The following is a 16,432-nucleotide window of genomic DNA, read 5'->3' as shown; positions in this document are numbered from 1 at the left end:
AATTTTCTAGCTCAACTTCTAGGCAAACACATTCACAGCTAAATAAAAGCACCGTACATCATTGCAGTGTTAAAATTTGGTTAATTATCTTTTTTAAAGAAATCTGCCATTTTCCACATTTGGATGTGCCTTGCATGTGTTTGTAAGTATAGTAACTACACGTTCATACCACTCCTTTTTTTCATTCAACTTGACTAGTAACATAGAGAGAAAAGAATTTTTGTAGTGTACCTCCTTAAGGTATTTTTAATTTGAAATTACTCCGTTTAAGTTATTCTACCACGAAATGTTCGAAGCGATTCGTAGCAGCTGTCGCGATAACAGTGAACCCTAAACGAACAAATATAACTAGAGAACAATCCTTGTTTCCACTTGAGTAGATTACACGGCCTTATATCCAGTTTAAAAAGGCTCTATTTCCAATTTAGAACACCTTAATAACAATGCATCCATATGACATTCAAAACTCGCGGGTCATTGTTACATGTGTTCAATTCTGCATTGTATGCACCGCCGTTGTGTTTCTGTCCTCGGTCTCTATCGAGAAACCTGCTGATATTCCTATTATAATTTAGCTAATTGAATTTTCTCCAGAGGGTTTCCTTTAGTATACTGTCCAATGTATTCATTTCTGTCTTCTGTTAAGCCGCCTTGATCCGGTTTCTGTATCGTATATTTTTTCCTCACAGCAAATGGGTTGCTCTTGAAAATTTTCTTCGGAAAAATTGGGCGTGTACTTGTAGAAAGATTTCCGTTTTCGCCAGCGTTGCTGTAATCACTAGTGCTTCCTGTAGCAGTATCATCTACTAAAAAGGCAGTGTGAATTTTATTTCGATAACTTCAAATTAAAAATCGCCAAAGTTACGATGCTATTTGATTTGAATTTTTAATTCAAAAGAATATCGCTGCCAATAGAATTATTTTACAGGCTTTTTAAATGGTTGGTGTTTCTAAATGCGTCATGAACCCATTTTGACCAACGCTAATTCCTCCACTGATTTATGGGTAGGGTAGGTATCATTGGTGATATAGAACAGTTAGCCAGTTATGACAAAAAAGCTCCTTACGGCTCATACATTGCTTCATGTTTTTTAAACATTTTGGCATAAAATATTGCAGTACGTGCCTTCGTGAGAACGGTATTAAACATTATCAACTGTTTAACTGGTTCATAACAACTTTATATAAATGTTAAATAACCATTGCCTACAACGTTATTTATCGCAGACTGATATTGCTACTAACATTTGATGCATTCATACTTACAAGTACTGCTTTTTATGAAAGCATAAGTTGTGTGAGGAAGTTTAGCTGCCTTCTTTTCCGTTCTAATTGCTTCGTGAACCTTAAGGCAATGATAATATTCGTTTATATATTTTTAGCATTGTAGCAATCCCAGCCTTGGGCGGTGTCAGTGGTTTTCTCACGTGTCGCGTGGGTTTTGCGTGTGGAGACATCATTGGCTAATTTGTAAATAAAGACGCTTTTTCACTGGCGTAAAATCGCTTAAGGAAATAGTTTGGCCGTAACTGCGAAAAAATATATTTTTTTAATAGACCGTTTCTTTTTTGAAATAATTTCTTGGTTATCAGTTAATGACATAAAGTCACTATAGGCTATTACTGGAAATTACTTTAAAGATTGGAAAAGATTATACAAGGATTCATAATTTACACTTACCTTGCTGTTAAGCAACACATGAAAAACAAATATCACGAATCCTTGCAGAGAATTGAATATTGCAAATAAATATTTAAAGGCAATTGTGTCTCGATTGAAAACCAGTAAACCAAAAACCCACGTGAGTCCAAGCAGAGGCAGCAGTATTGCTGAACCTTTTAAACCAACTTTTACTCTTTTCAACTTGCTAACAGCTTCTGTATTTGTGGTGCCTATTTCGCTGGATGCTAAGGCATTTCGTAAGGCCAGAATAAAAATAACCAAGTTGATCTGAATGACAAATATAGTTGACACTGTCAAACTCTGCAGGTGGTTGATAGGAAACATGTTTGTGTCTCTAGTTTCAATTATACTTTCTGTGTGATAACTTTAAAGGGAATCCTACCGATAAAATTAGTACTATGGTAGCAACAAAAGTCCAGAACAGTGCACCACCACCACGACACCAACATGCATGTTTGGTTCTGAAATCCTCGCGATCATTTGTACCAAGTAGAACCGACATCACAATAATTGGGAGACCTGGACGAGAAATCAACAACTTTGAGATGAAAAAAAAAGGGGAGAGTGTTGATCATTGTATTATTTCAGATTTTAGACAAAAAATCAGCATGTTTTAGCAGGTATTTTAATTCAATACCGTTCCAAGCCACCCCGTGCGTGACATTGCCAAATTAAATGCTATTCTTACCCCAACCAATTGCATAAAATGCTCTCATGTGTTTTCCTCCCATACCCAAACCTGTGAAGACATTCACGAGTTGGAAGTACATGACAATCCCTTCACATAACATCCATCCAAAAAGGGAAAGTACGAAGAAATATAACAATATAGAAACGGCAATACAAAAGCGCTAGAGAAAGGATAGGGGATAATTAGTTGACTTAATATTATAGATATTTGCCGCGGAACAGCAAAAAAACATAAAAAATTACAAATTGTTGTGAAAATATATAGGTAAATTTATCCTTATTTAGCTTTACTTCATAATCATGTGCTGGTCCAGCCATGATAGCCAGAATGTCTGTTATTCCGATCACAACACAGAGATTCATAAGCACTTGGGAAGGTACTTTACTTCTAACATTTCTGTGTATGACTTTCCACATGAATGCATGAGCGAGAATGGTCACAGTTACTCCAAAGAGAGACAAAGAACAGCCAATCGTGGATATTAGTTCCAAAGCTCTCTTCTCGCTACCGCTTATCTTAAAGAAACACGGCAAAACCATACTATAAATCTGGTACTGGTGTATAATCAAGAAAATTAACGGCTTATTAACTCTTAATTACCATTTTTCTCGAAATATCCATGGACGCGAAAGCGGTGAGATGGTAACATTCACATGCCAAGCTTTTACTGTCTGGGACTCTTTTACATCCGTCACTCTTCCATCTGTTTTCGCTCAATTCTGGCTTCCAGTACACACAAGTTTCAGATTGGTTCTAAAAAGTAAAATCATGCACAAACTGTTTTGAATGCTTCGGCAAAGAACAGCATATTTCTAAAATTTTTGGGTGCCACCTTAATATAACATAGATACATAGATGTGTAGAGTATTGTTTTCAGCCACTTGCGCATGCCCAGGCTCTACAATTGTTTGCAGGTAACTGAAAATAGTAATACCATGATATCGCTGTTTTTCCCTTGCAATATAAAGAATTCGCCATGTTTTATTTGAAGAAAGAAATTAGGAGGCATTCATTACCACTTCATCTTTATCCCAGCTGATACGAACAGGCTTCTCAAAAGGCATCTTTGGCTCAGGTCGCACATTTACACTGATAATTTCGCTTTTTAGTTCTTCCTGGATATCACCATAAAAGCTTTTTGTTAAGAAAGAGTGCAATGTCTTATACCACAGAACAGCAACAACAGTATCAGTTTCATTGGATAATTCATCATTCGAAAGTTTGAACGATGCTTTTGAAAAATTAAAAATTCTCTCCTTTCTTGATAATTTTCCAGCTGGCTTTATGTACAAGACGCGTAGTTGTATGTTGGAATGGTTTTGGAAGACGGATGAATTGGTTGTGCTATTTCTCAGGCTATTTGCATGTTGTAATCCGTATTTTTCCAAGGTTATTGCCAGATCACGTATAACTCCCCCCTCCTAGATTAAAGAAAGCAGCTCACTTTATAAAAATAGGCAAGAGGGAATTGGAAATACAGTTTGTTTAAGATTGCCATGACACTAAGTGGCAGGAAGTAGTTGGAATATGCCTGAGAAACAATCAGAAGAGGCTTATCGAGACTTAAATCGCAAAAACTTCTTTTGACATTTCTTGTGAATGCTGAAACATACTATATGGCCACTTTATTTTTCAAATGTTGAAATACAGATGAGACATTTATTACTAACAGCAGTTTTTGAAAGAATTGATCCCAACATAACATCTGAACTCTGTACTAAAAAGAAGAATAATGAGTGACTTTATTATGGATACCTAATATTTAGGTCTCTCACCGTTGTTGTTTCCCAGGTTTCTGTATATCTACGATCCAATATGTTGCTTGCTGGGCCTAATAAATCAAGACTGCTATCAGAAATATTTAAATCAACGATCTTTTGAAGTATTCTGACAGTATCAGTGAGGATCGCAGCACTTTTCTTTTCCGTTCCATTTCCTTTGCCATGGTTTATGTCTAGATCTGTCAGGTAGAAAAGGTCGTTTATGATCTTTTCCGCTGCTAGTTTCCACGTTGACCTGTTTTTATTATTGAGTTCATCAGCCTGAGATTGAATAATGCATAGTAATTAAGTAAATAATATCCATTACTGTAAATTTTAAATTTTAAATGGTTTAGTAGACCCATTTGTAATAATTACCAAGGAACAGCGCAGTGCGTCTTTTTCGTAACAAATGTTGCATAACAATTGAGGCCCTTCATTAGAAGAGTTGATGTGACTGACCGTGAGCAAGTTAGAGAATTTTATGCTCATTTTTCATGTTTTAAATCATTATACTAATGACTTGGCGATAGAGAAAATTTTATCTATCATTTAACGATGTAAAGAAAAAAAAATTATCTTGCCTGATTGTTCAGCTCAGCAATCGTTAAACCAGATTCTTTAAAAAGAAGAGATTTTAAGGGAACAATTAGAGAATAGAACTGTTTGGAATTATTAGAAATGAAAGGAGAAATTATCAATTTGGTGGGAAAATCCAAAAGAAATTAATCTCTCGCGAAATACTTGCATTTCTTTGCAAATGATAACTGTCAAGTTTAACCAATTTATTTATTCTCTCAAAATTGAAAACAAGCTCAACCAATAGACTTACCAATACAAATAGTGCCATTTCCAGAATAACCTCTTTGACAGATACAGCTAAATGATCCTTTTGTATTTACACAATCAGCATGATTATGACAATTATGCAGATTTTTAGAGCATTCATCTAGGTCTGAACAACAATAAGTTAAAGTTTGTGTGTGTAATACTATAGCTGATAATTACGGGAGAGCTGTCTCGCATGGGTTGCTGCCGCTTGGGTATTCTTATCCAATAAAGTTGTGGAAATTAAAAAATTAAAAAAATTTCACAATTAACAATTTAGCGAAATTAAAAGAGTAATTGCGAAATGAGTTGAGATGAAATTGTAATACCTTATTTATAAAAACTTATAGTTATAAGAGAGACTAATCAAGCCTTATATAATATATTAATTTGCGAATAATAAAGGAACCATTTGAGATCCCATCACTCACCAAAACAAGATGCACCATTTCCTGAATAACCTTCAATACAAATACACTTAAAAGAACCATCTGTGTTCGTACACTTTGCTTGATTGTGACAATTGTTTACTTTTGTAGAGCATTCATCAACATCTATAAAAATATTTGTTGCATATTTAGCTGAAATAAAAATATAATAATTATTCTCCTTCCCCTGAATCACGAAATTCTGAGTCTAAAAGGGAACTTTTGATTTTATTATTATCTCCTACCTATTATAAGAACCCCTCCAAACTATATATGATAACGTATATAATTTTTAAAGTATATTTTTTTTTAACAACTAGATTGTGAAATCAAGCAAACGAAAGTTGTTCTCACCAAAACATGATGTACCATTTCCAGAGTAACCATTTTTGCAACGACAGTTGAAAGATCCTTTCGTGTTTATGCAATTCGCATTATTATGACAATTGTGTGAGTTTGTGGAGCATTCGTTATTGTCTGAAAAAATTTTTAACACACTGACTGGGATGGAAATAATATGATATATTCCTCACTGAATTACATCGTTAACGCCGCATAGTTAAAAAAGCCTTCTGTAGTAACTTTCTACGATTGACCTTTATACATTATGTTGTAACAATAGTCTATGTTTGTTGTTCATCGGTCAATTCTATAAAAATACATTTACATTATTAGTATACAAAATTAATTCTCACCAAAGCAAAAAGTACCGTTTCCAGAGTAACCATTTTTGCAAGTACAGTTGAAAGATCCTTCTGTGTTTATACAATTAGCGTTATGATGACAATTGTGTACATTTGTAGAGCATTCATCGACATCTAAAAAAATTTCAGAATTTTATTTTATTTTATTGGAGTTTAAAAAATGCAAGGCAATGTAAAAGGGTTTGAAACAAAGATATAATCACGCGAGCAAACATTAAAGATCATAGATTATGAATAAGTCAATACAATCATAGTTAAAAACTCCAAAGTTTGCAACAAAATTCAACCTGAATTACACAGCTATGCATTATAATTTCATAGCTATATCACAAAGAACTTATCTTTTACTAAAAGTATCACTGAAAATCTATTCAATTAATATAGTCATACTCAATCATGTAATCGTTCCTCACCAGAACATGATGTACCATTTCCAGAGTACCCAGTTTTGCAAAGACAGTTGAAAGATCCTTCCGTGTTTATGCAGCTCGCATAATTATGACAATTGTGTGAGTTTGTGGAGCACTCGTCATTGTCTAAAAAAACACACTAGCTGGGATAGAAGAAGCATTAATCACAACACAACATGTAAGTGATGTAACTATTCTAAAAAATACAGCGTTTAAAAAAATACCAACAATCACGGTGCAAATAAAAACCCATCTGTGATAATTTTCTACTATTGGCTTTGTAAAAAGAGTGTGTTGATCATCAAATTCTCGAAAATCATTTACATAATTGCAACAATTGATTGATTAATTGTTGAATTGATAATGCACAAACTAGTTCAAAGGTAATCATGCTAACAACGGAAGTGCTCACCAAAGCAAAAAGTACCGTTTCCAGAGTGACCATTTTTGCAAGTACAGTTAAAAGATCCTTCTGTGTTTATACAATTAGCGTGATTATGACAATTGTGTACATTTGTAAAGCATTCATCGATATCTGAAAAACATTTTAGAATTTCAAAATGCAAGACGTTGCAAACAGGTTTGAAACAGAGATATAATCACTTGAGCAAGCATTTAATGGTCACAGATTATGAAGTGAATAGTATCATAAGCAATAAAGTTTACATATAATAAAGTTTTGCAACGAAATTTAACCTGAATTGCATACAGCTAAAGTGCTAAACTTTTATATCACAAAGAATTTAACTTGTATGAAAGTGTATGCAGTGAAAACTTCTCACCAAAACAAAATGTGCCATCTCCAGAGTAACCTCTCTTGCAAGTACATTTAAAAGATCCTTTCGTGTCTGTACATTTAGCCTGACTATGACAGTTATGCAGTTTCGTTGAGCATTCATTTACGTCTAAAAAATCATTACACATTATGGTATCACGAATAGTTAATTTATGATCATTTTGCTTTTTGGTATCTTTCCCGATTGGTTCGACTAGACTTAAAAAGCTATGAAATAAATTATTTCATTACATGATTAGTGTTTGTTTTTGTAAATCCTGCAATTTGATTGGCTGCTGACGAGGCGGGATTTTCCCATATTGCCCACGGGCAATACGCTCAATTTTTATTGACCGGATGTAATGGAAATGAATTATTATTCGTGTTTATGGTTTTCCCAAATTAAGTCATATAATAAATAACTTACTGACTTCGATTGTTCGGTCTGTACGGTAAAATATCAAACCTCGGTCGTGCCGTATTGACCTCGCTATCGCTCGGTCAATACGGCACGACTTCGGTTTGATATTCTACCGTACAGACCTCACTCTCAGTCAGTAAGTTCTTATTGTTACATAGGTTCTGTGTATTTTAAATGTGATTGGTTCATTCGAGTCACATGACTTTAAATAAATGCAATGTTTCCCGCCAGGGAAACAAGTAAAAAATTGTTGCCCGCTTCTTGCCATAACAAAGTGAAGTGGGTTTCTTTTTTAATTGTTTTTTTCCTATATAACAAAACACTTAATGTACACTACCTCGGGAAATAGTGAGTCTTGTTTTCCCTCGAGTCTCAATGTTTACCTCGACTTCGTCTCGGGAAACATTCAGACTCTTGGGAAAACAAAACTCACTATTTCTCTCGGGAGCATACATTAAGTGTATATTATTACACACATGAGTGTTATTGAACTTTCGGCACTGCGAAATTGCACTTCGCCAAAAACCTCTCTATAAAAGGGACGAACTATCCAACTAACGAATCATAACACTTCTAATCTTCTATACAAAATTTGTTAATTTTTTCAGCAATTTTAGTTTGAAAGAAACCACGGCCTATCAATCCACAGTTGAATTCCGCAACAAGACCAGTGGCGTAGCCAGCCCGACAATTTATTCATGCTATGCTAATATTTTGGTGTTCATTGACTGTGAAAACAATGAATTTCTAAAGAAATGAATAAGGCTAATGACGTAAAGCATGACTAAATCGTCAGGCAGGCTACGACACCGGTATTTACGTCAGCTTAGTTCATCCATATTTATTTATTATTAATCTCTATATATTTCCTTTCTGGAACACCGTTGTTTGAACGCATTCGATTTTTCTGCTGTCTTGGATTAGAGCGGCTATCCATGGTACGTCACTGACGAAATCGCACAATATTATTTGCGGCAATTTTCCATCTTTTGTAATCGCGTGTGTCTGATTTGATGGAAAATTTGCAACAATTTTCCATCTTTTATAATCGCGCCAAATAGCACGTATGAACCTACCATTACAAAAAGTACCATTTCCAGAATAACCACTTTTGCAAGTACAGTTAAATGATCCTTTTGTGTTAGAACAACTTGCCCGGATATGACAGTTATGAAGGTTTGAGGAGCATTCATCCTTATCTTTAAACAGAAGGAAAAAGGGATGCAATAGAATGAAGAAGGAAATCCACTTACTGGAAAATTTTTAGTTAGTATTATCGAGTGTTAATTCGTAATGAAAAGCTTCTAATATCTATGCGTGCATTTGCAAATAGCTACACAGGATGACCTATAAACTTATCGTCTAAAAAGTAAGCCATTCTTAGAATTGCACTCAAAAAATTAATATTGCTTTTAGAAAATATTTACTTCGCTAATAGATTCCGCTCCAGGTCCCGCTCCAATCCTTCACGTCAGGTGATTTTGTATAAAGGACATAAATTTATCACATTATAGCTATCTCTATAGCTACCTCATTAATAATAAGGCCATTATAATTACACTATGCGATTTGTCGTATACAATTCGTATCCTGGCGTATGCGAACGTATGAACACACGTATACAAACGTGACATTTCAAATTCCCCCTGAACAATTTGAATAGAGATTGTGGCAAAGCCCCTCTTTTGCACTCGTCAGAATGATAATTGTATACAACTCTACGTGTAGTCTAAACAGGCCTTTATAGCTACCTGTACAGACGGTTCCATTTCCTGTAAAGCCCGCATTACAAACACAATTGTAAGATCCAAAGGTATTGTTGCATGTTCCTTGTGAAGAGCACTTGTGAGTTCCTAATGCACATTCATCAAGATCTGACGTAGCAATAAAAAAAAGAAAGTCAGTATGTTCTCGAAATATATTCATCTTAGCTTACATTTAAAAAAATTTGATTTAAATTTTTTTGCCAAAGTCCGTGGGCCCTGATCCATTTGACTAGATATATTAATGATATATATTCTATTGTGTCTTAACCCCTCCTGCACCACTTCAGTATATAATCTTCCAATAAATCATTATCATTGGCTCCTACCCCTTGATTGCGATTAAAAAGCGAATAGTCGCAGAAACGTTATAGTTTTTTGCCGCCTCGGGTAATTATCAGAGGTGGAAATTCCCAAATTAAAACTCTTTTTTCGCTATGGAAGACTCCGCACCCTTTCATTAGGCTTCAACATTGAATTATGTTTAAAACTTTTTTCGTTTTTATTTAAGTAAGCAAATATATGATTTTAAGATCATATAGCACTGTTCCTATTGTATTTGTCTAAAAGCGTAAATCTTAATACAAGCCTTCGGCTAGCGGTCCCTGTTGTTAAAATCTTGACAAAACAATCCTGGTAACTAACTCTCCTATTTTTTATTGAAATACATGTTTATGCATGCAGTTGTACCTATACGTTTTTTTGCCAGTGAGGGTCCTATTTTTCAATGCTTGTCTTCTTACAAGCCCACCAAACTTATTTCCTTTTTTGCTTTTTTTTATAACACTAATTTACCGTGTGTTTGAGAGAATAACATACCTATCATTTGGCAGACATAAGGCTTAGATTCCCTGCATCTATTGTTATTCCAGGTTCCTCCAATATACATTTCAACGCAATCTTCCACCCCACCGGAATCACTCGGTTCACCTTGGCGCCAATTTGTATACACTACGCTTCTTCCATTACTGTAGCACCATTTCGTCGCTATGACAGAGCATCTTCTCACACCAATCCAGAGATTTTGTTTTTTTAGTTGGCTTCTGTATGTTTTCATTATAAAATTGTTAACGTCATCCCCGCTAATATGAGCAAGCTTTCCCCCTTTATCCTCGCAATCAGTACTGGCTTCCTGCCAATTCTTCTTCTCGAAGCTCATATAGTAACACGCGTTATCAAATCCCTTCCAATTTCCGAGACAATTAAAATCTGTCATGAAACAAAAGTATTAAAAGATCTTTTCTGCATGGTATAGTATTCTTAAGGACCTTAAGCCACTAAGTAATTTAATAAGATGAACACATATAAAGTGAACATTAAAGCTTTTTCGCTCTAATCCTAACCAATTTACAAACCCAATTTAACAGACGATTCATTGGTTGGGATGAAATTAGGATGCGGAGACACCGCGGAAATTGGCAAGACTTGCCGCAATTTTCAATTCTTAGGCTTCAAACTTAGTGAGAAAAAATATTTATAAATACTCAAAAAATATGTCTTCACAAAGATTTGAAGCTTGCACACGGCAAAAACCAATCTTTTCAATCAATAACCTTCTGATAATATATAACGTTTAAATTATATTAAATTTTTACGTGCGTGTTTGTACCTACAAAAAGGCAACAGTGGAAAACAGCCCTAATTCCAATGCAGATATCAGCGTGCAATACATGGACGAGCTTGTTTTTATATTGGCTTGTACCTTTTTTCACCTTTATATTAGTTTGAAGCAATTTTTTTATGTGTAGTAGTAGGTGCTCGTCACTTTCGACGGCGGCAATTGCAAACAATAGTTCGTGTGCTTTTCAGTTCATCGGCTTGCGCAAGCAACTTGTACTTCGAATGAATTCTTCCAATAAGCGCAACTGCTTAAGTAATTTCATCGTGTAACTAAAGCCCCGAATTAACTGAAAACGACTACTGCATTCTGGATTGATAAAGCACATACGAATAATTTTATTGTAGACTTGTAGCTATATATATTGAAGTAAAATTATGAAATGACGCGCATCAATCAAACTTGACAATCAATGAATCAATCAAAAAATTTTATTGACGTTTCTAATCCTCCAGCTCATACTCTGCTTATCGGAGACACAATAAATGAAACCCATAATAAATTAAATTTTTTTTCGCTTTTTTCAATCATCAATTTTTTCTTCCGGTGATTAAATCGGGAAGCTCCTGAAGACCAAATATTAGACCAAACAAATATTGAAAATATATTTGGTCAACTGCTACAAGCTCTCTAGAAAAAAGATGGGCATATATTGACATCAAGATGGGCGTATTGACAATCGAACAGTTTCAACTAGTTTGGAAATGCTATAGGCGATTATTTCTCCACAGTTAAACATATTTTATGTCGAGAATTATCACATGCTCGTTTTTTACTGAGTAAAGTTTTAGTGAAGACGTAAGGTTGTAATTACTCATGCGCGTGAAGTGAGTGACAGCACAGACTTGAAACGTGCACATGTCGACAACGTTTAAAAAATTAACATATAGATTTTCGTCTTTTCCATAAACGATGACACGTCACTTATTATTACCAACGGCATTTTTAGTGAGTCATATACTCTGACTAGACTGCCTCAATAGAATACAACTCACGCTTACACCTAAAATAATTTACCTTATCTCTTTTGACAGGCGTGTACAAGAAAAGTTATTAATGTTTTACGTGTGACTGAAATTATAATAATATTTTCTATTATGTAAATTAATATTTACTTTCATGGTTCTTGCGGTTTGTAATAATTACTTTTTCATTTCATTTTGAATAATATTTGCCTTCGAATATTTTTTTCATTATTAACTAGCAAACGTAATTTGACCTTGCATAATTGATTTTCAACGAATACAGCTAACTCAATAGACATTTTACAACAATTAATTACTTACAAGTCAGAAAATTTTCTACCCTAAACTTGTTAAGCAGATTTTCTATCATGAGCCTTACGTGTTCTCACAATTTACGAGATTTGCAAGTTAAGGAGTATAAATAAACTGTAACTCATCATTCCTAGCGCGCTCAGTTGGGCTCAGTAGGTAACGTTCAACTATTTAAAGGTAACAATAGTAACTCCGAATAAAGCAAGCATTTTCATTCAACGTTTCGACTTTATTTAGTCATCATCAGGAATGATTAATTTACATGTGCATGCGTTGTATCCATATTATACATGTAAATTAATCATTCCTGATGAATGATGATGACTAAATAAAGTCGAAACGTTGAATGAAAATGCTTGCTTTATTCGGAGTTACTATTGTTGTGTATTTTATGAAAATGCTCAGTGGTTCCCGCAATTAAGGGCAACCTTTATTGAGTTAGCTGCATGTATACATGTATTTCGCTGCATAAACAATACGTTTTACTGTCTATAAATATACAAGCTGTTTTTTTACATCAAATTATTTATCGAGAACTGGAAGATTTTAATTATTTTTCAAAAAAGGACACCGCAATTGAGTCGAACCACCAAGGTTGAGCCCATGCAGGATACAAATGCATGCATGTAGGCATTCAAATTTTAACATTTCTCTCTGCCAAAGTCTCAGCTATATAAATTATTACAACTTATATACGCTATGAGAAAATTATGAAATAGCGATGATTTGTACAAATATTACGAATGTACGTAAAGCATTTAAAGAACGATCAGTTTAACACATAGCATCAAATCTATGCCAGCACTTAAGGCAAATATGATTTGTTTCGGCTCTAGTTAAAGTATGCATGCTTACCTTAATAACGGGCTGTGGGAATACCGCAGTTTACAAAGTCAAATTTGCATAATATTGGTTTTAAGACGTTTTACGCAAGCCATAATAATGCACTTATTCACCCGCCCCATGTAATGCACTTATTCGCCAGGGAGTTTGGGAAGAATAAGAGTTTAATTATTTCTTATAAATTTTAATCTGGGAAACATTCTATCTTTGCCCGCAGCATAAAATATTAGCCAAAAGTAGCGCTCGATAACTTTTGTTTAATGCATTTTTGGAACTTCCGCTTTCAACGTCGTCTTATATATGAACATTACACACTAAAGGAATATAATATACATAAAAGCTTTAAACTGTCACCGTGTCAACTCGACTGACAATGGGGCTAACACTGCCTACGTGACCCATGATTAAAGGAAGCCATTTGCACTGTACATTTACATCAAACAATTCATGTAATTGTCATGACATATCTGATTTGTGAAATGTAATGATTAAATTTTAATCCAAGGCAAAATTCCTAGAGTATTTCATAGTTGGCTTTTCTATAAGGCTATATATAATAGATTGGTTACAACGTCTTATAGAGTAGCAATTAAGTACAGTAAAATTTGGAATATTAATATGAATTTAAACATTCACAAATAAAAGCTTAATTTTAGTGCACGTTGCATACATTGATAATTTATACACGACAAAGTTGTTTCAGACGTGCTCTTCTGCACGTAAATTACTCACATATTACATCAAGACGTCTTTTTAGCCGCGTATACAAACAAAACCGCTTTTAATTATAAATCCCAAATTAGCATTATGGCTGTCCGTGGACTTTTAGAGCTTGCGCTTTTAAAGTTGTCTTTTATGCATTAAAATTATAGACTTAAAAATTGTTAATATTAGACAGGGCGCTTATATATATTTATATATATTATATAAGCGCCTTGATATTAGACTTATATACTTCACTCATATCGCCGGATTGCTGTTGATCGTATGCAAGATGCAATTATTAATAAAAACTATAGGCCCCACACAGTAATAATACTGCACATTGTAACGATTTCGAGATTGGAGCGTTTTGATTAGTGTTTTTGCGAGAAAACAGATGCATAAATGCATGCAAACAAGAAATGCCAAACACCAATTTATTACAGAAGTTGACATATTTATATATATACATGCACATGCATATTTGGCGACTTTCCATCTGTGCCGCGTGATCTGGCTCAGAACGATAAATTGAAACGGAACCGTATTATAATTAAAAAAAAAGTAAAGTTCATAGCACCGCGCTTCATCATTAAACGCGCAAAAAAATACTAAGTCTTAGATTTCGCGATAAACAGCTGCATATATCTCATGACAATGTGACCTAAATTCGAGTTAAAATAATCCCTACTTTAATTGATGCCCGGCATTATATAGCTATTGTATTCTATGTTCACACGACGTTCGCAAGAACAGCAACCTTTTTTATAAAAGAGTCGTTGAGATCATGACAAATCGAGACCCGCTGGCAAAACAAATTAAAAACTACACCAAGTAGGTCTATACGAGACGAATATGAATGACGTAAGATCTCTAAGTATATCGCGACGTTTAAACTCTCTCGCTCTAATAACACCTTCGAATGAGGCGATTTTATGGCTTCTTGACGATATCAAGGACAAAGCACAGCTGCAACATGAGAGATTTTTCATAACGTAAATGGAACATCAATATCACCTAACATTGGACGTACGATTGCTAAAACCTGCTTTAGAGAATTATGCCAGTGTATGGCTCCATGCATATAGCCTTTTTTAGCCTATATGATCTGAATTGTCGCTACAGTCTTAAATTAAACACCCTGATCGCAGATTGAGTTCACCCGCTTGTTCGCATAGGTGCATATGAAGGTATATAATAATTTCAAACTTTAGATTTTGTGAAAGGGTTTCTTTGCCATGCATATATTCTAAAGAAACTGGACATATAGCTATATACCAATAAAATAGCAGAACGCGTAATTAACAGTTTTGTTTATTATTTCACATTTAACTGAAGCATATATGAATCAAAAATACACATGGAAGAACGGTTTCAAAGCAGCGATAAAAACGAGACTAGAAGTCATGTTGGCTGACTGCATTAAATTAAGCTTACCTTGTGTGTTTACCGTGTAAGCGGCATACAATAGGACGCCAAAACTAAGAAGTAACCGCTTTAGCGCAATCATCTTTGTGTGATGCATATCTTCAACAGATGTTCGAGTTAACGTTAGCCGGAATATAATGGCTGGACTAATTCATTCTATATACAAGATAATAGCATGTCGAAAACCAATCATTTTCAAAGAATGGTAAACTTCAAAAAGTTGCATAATTTATATCTTGTAACCAAAGTACACAGTTACGCTTCGCTAAGTAGTATTGACAGACATTTAATGCCTTTGTTCATATAAAATTATACCGGCCAAGTTCACGATGAAACTATAATTTAATTGATATATACCTACAGAATTAAAAAAGACAATTTCAGATGAGCGATATTAACGGCGAAAAAAAAGTGCAGATAATTGTGAATTTTGAAGGATACGTTGATAAACTTGGTAATATTCTATCAGTCTATCCTGTAAGTCATATTAGCAATGCAAATTATAGGGATTGTTACTAGAAAATATCATTGTTCCGTTTCCCATTAAGTGTTGCTACTTGCATTAAGACAAGCTTCGGCCTTCGTTCCTCTCATTTTGAACGTCATGTATAATGTGAAGGGTCTAGCTAGGCGGGGTCTTCGTGTAGCTTTTAGTCGCTTCAAATTTCAGCTGCATATTTGTTCAGTTCTCTTAAAATATTCACCTTTTGGTAAATATCTGTATAAACATTTAAAAATTTTCTGTCTATCACAATCACAAATGTTCCAAGCGAATTTATCTTGGCCCAAGCCTCAGAATCAAGATAATGCGGTACACCTTTGTTTGACATCACCAAGTATTAAGTGTCGAGCAAGTGTTATAGGCATAAATATGAAACATAAAATTGCAGTAAAACCGCAAATATCAAATAAAATTTGCAGATAATACACAGGCTGTTCGATTTTAATTATTCCTTCCGGATATATACCTTGAAGCTGATTCAAAAACGTATGTGCGGTCACTGCCCCGTAGGCATACTTACGGGCTGCACTGCGTATACATACATATGGAAATGATCGTATAAGATTTTGTACTGGATAAATCCCACTTCTCTGGGAGCA

General features: G+C 34.4%; 1 protein-coding gene across 3 annotated transcripts; it reads right to left on the bottom strand.

Moving 5' to 3' along the window:
• LOC114533038 (adhesion G protein-coupled receptor E2-like) lies at positions 1-15,509 on the bottom strand. Of its 3 annotated transcripts, none has more exons than XM_028554616.1 (21): positions 15,341-15,509; positions 10,283-10,672; positions 9,452-9,574; positions 8,777-8,899; positions 7,287-7,409; positions 6,917-7,039; positions 6,508-6,630; positions 6,086-6,208; positions 5,745-5,867; positions 5,394-5,516; positions 4,967-5,089; positions 4,719-4,753; positions 4,150-4,416; positions 3,391-3,795; positions 2,975-3,127; positions 2,665-2,889; positions 2,372-2,534; positions 2,066-2,202; positions 1,681-1,950; positions 1,267-1,345; positions 1-806 (listed from the first exon to the last, which is right to left on the bottom strand). In XM_028554616.1, the coding sequence occupies exons 1-21, from the start codon at positions 15,426-15,428 to the stop codon at positions 565-567; spliced, it is 3,561 nt and encodes a 1,186-aa protein (XP_028410417.1). In that variant the 5' UTR covers positions 15,429-15,509; the 3' UTR covers positions 1-564. The 3 variants fall into 3 exon arrangements, with proteins under 3 accessions (XP_028410417.1, XP_028410418.1, XP_028410419.1); XM_028554617.1 differs by having other exon boundaries at positions 1-803; XM_028554618.1 differs by lacking the exons at positions 6,086-6,208; positions 6,508-6,630.
• Positions 15,510-16,432: the final 923 nt, after the last annotated feature.

This window comes from Dendronephthya gigantea, unplaced genomic scaffold (genome assembly GCF_004324835.1).
Source record: "Dendronephthya gigantea isolate DGI-Jeju-01 unplaced genomic scaffold, DenGig_1.0 000083F, whole genome shotgun sequence".
Classification (NCBI taxonomy): Eukaryota; Metazoa; Cnidaria; class Anthozoa; order Malacalcyonacea; family Nephtheidae; genus Dendronephthya; species Dendronephthya gigantea.
The sequence above is the reverse complement of the archived record's forward strand: the minus strand, read 5'-3'. Positions and strand labels throughout refer to the sequence as shown.

Bases quoted from the DNA above. Each gene is read 5' to 3' on its own strand.
- LOC114533038 (XM_028554616.1), bottom strand. From the start codon at position 15,428: ATGCATCACACAAAGATGATTGCGCTAAAGCGGTTACTTCTTAGTTTT. The intron at 9,575-10,282 runs GTATGTTATTCT...TTGCTACGTCAG, and splicing joins TTATGTCTGCCAAATGATAG to ATCTTGATGAATGTGCATTA. The intron at 2,203-2,371 runs GTAAGAATAGCA...TTTCTCGTCCAG, and splicing joins ATTTTATGCAATTGGTTGGG to GTCTCCCAATTATTGTGATG.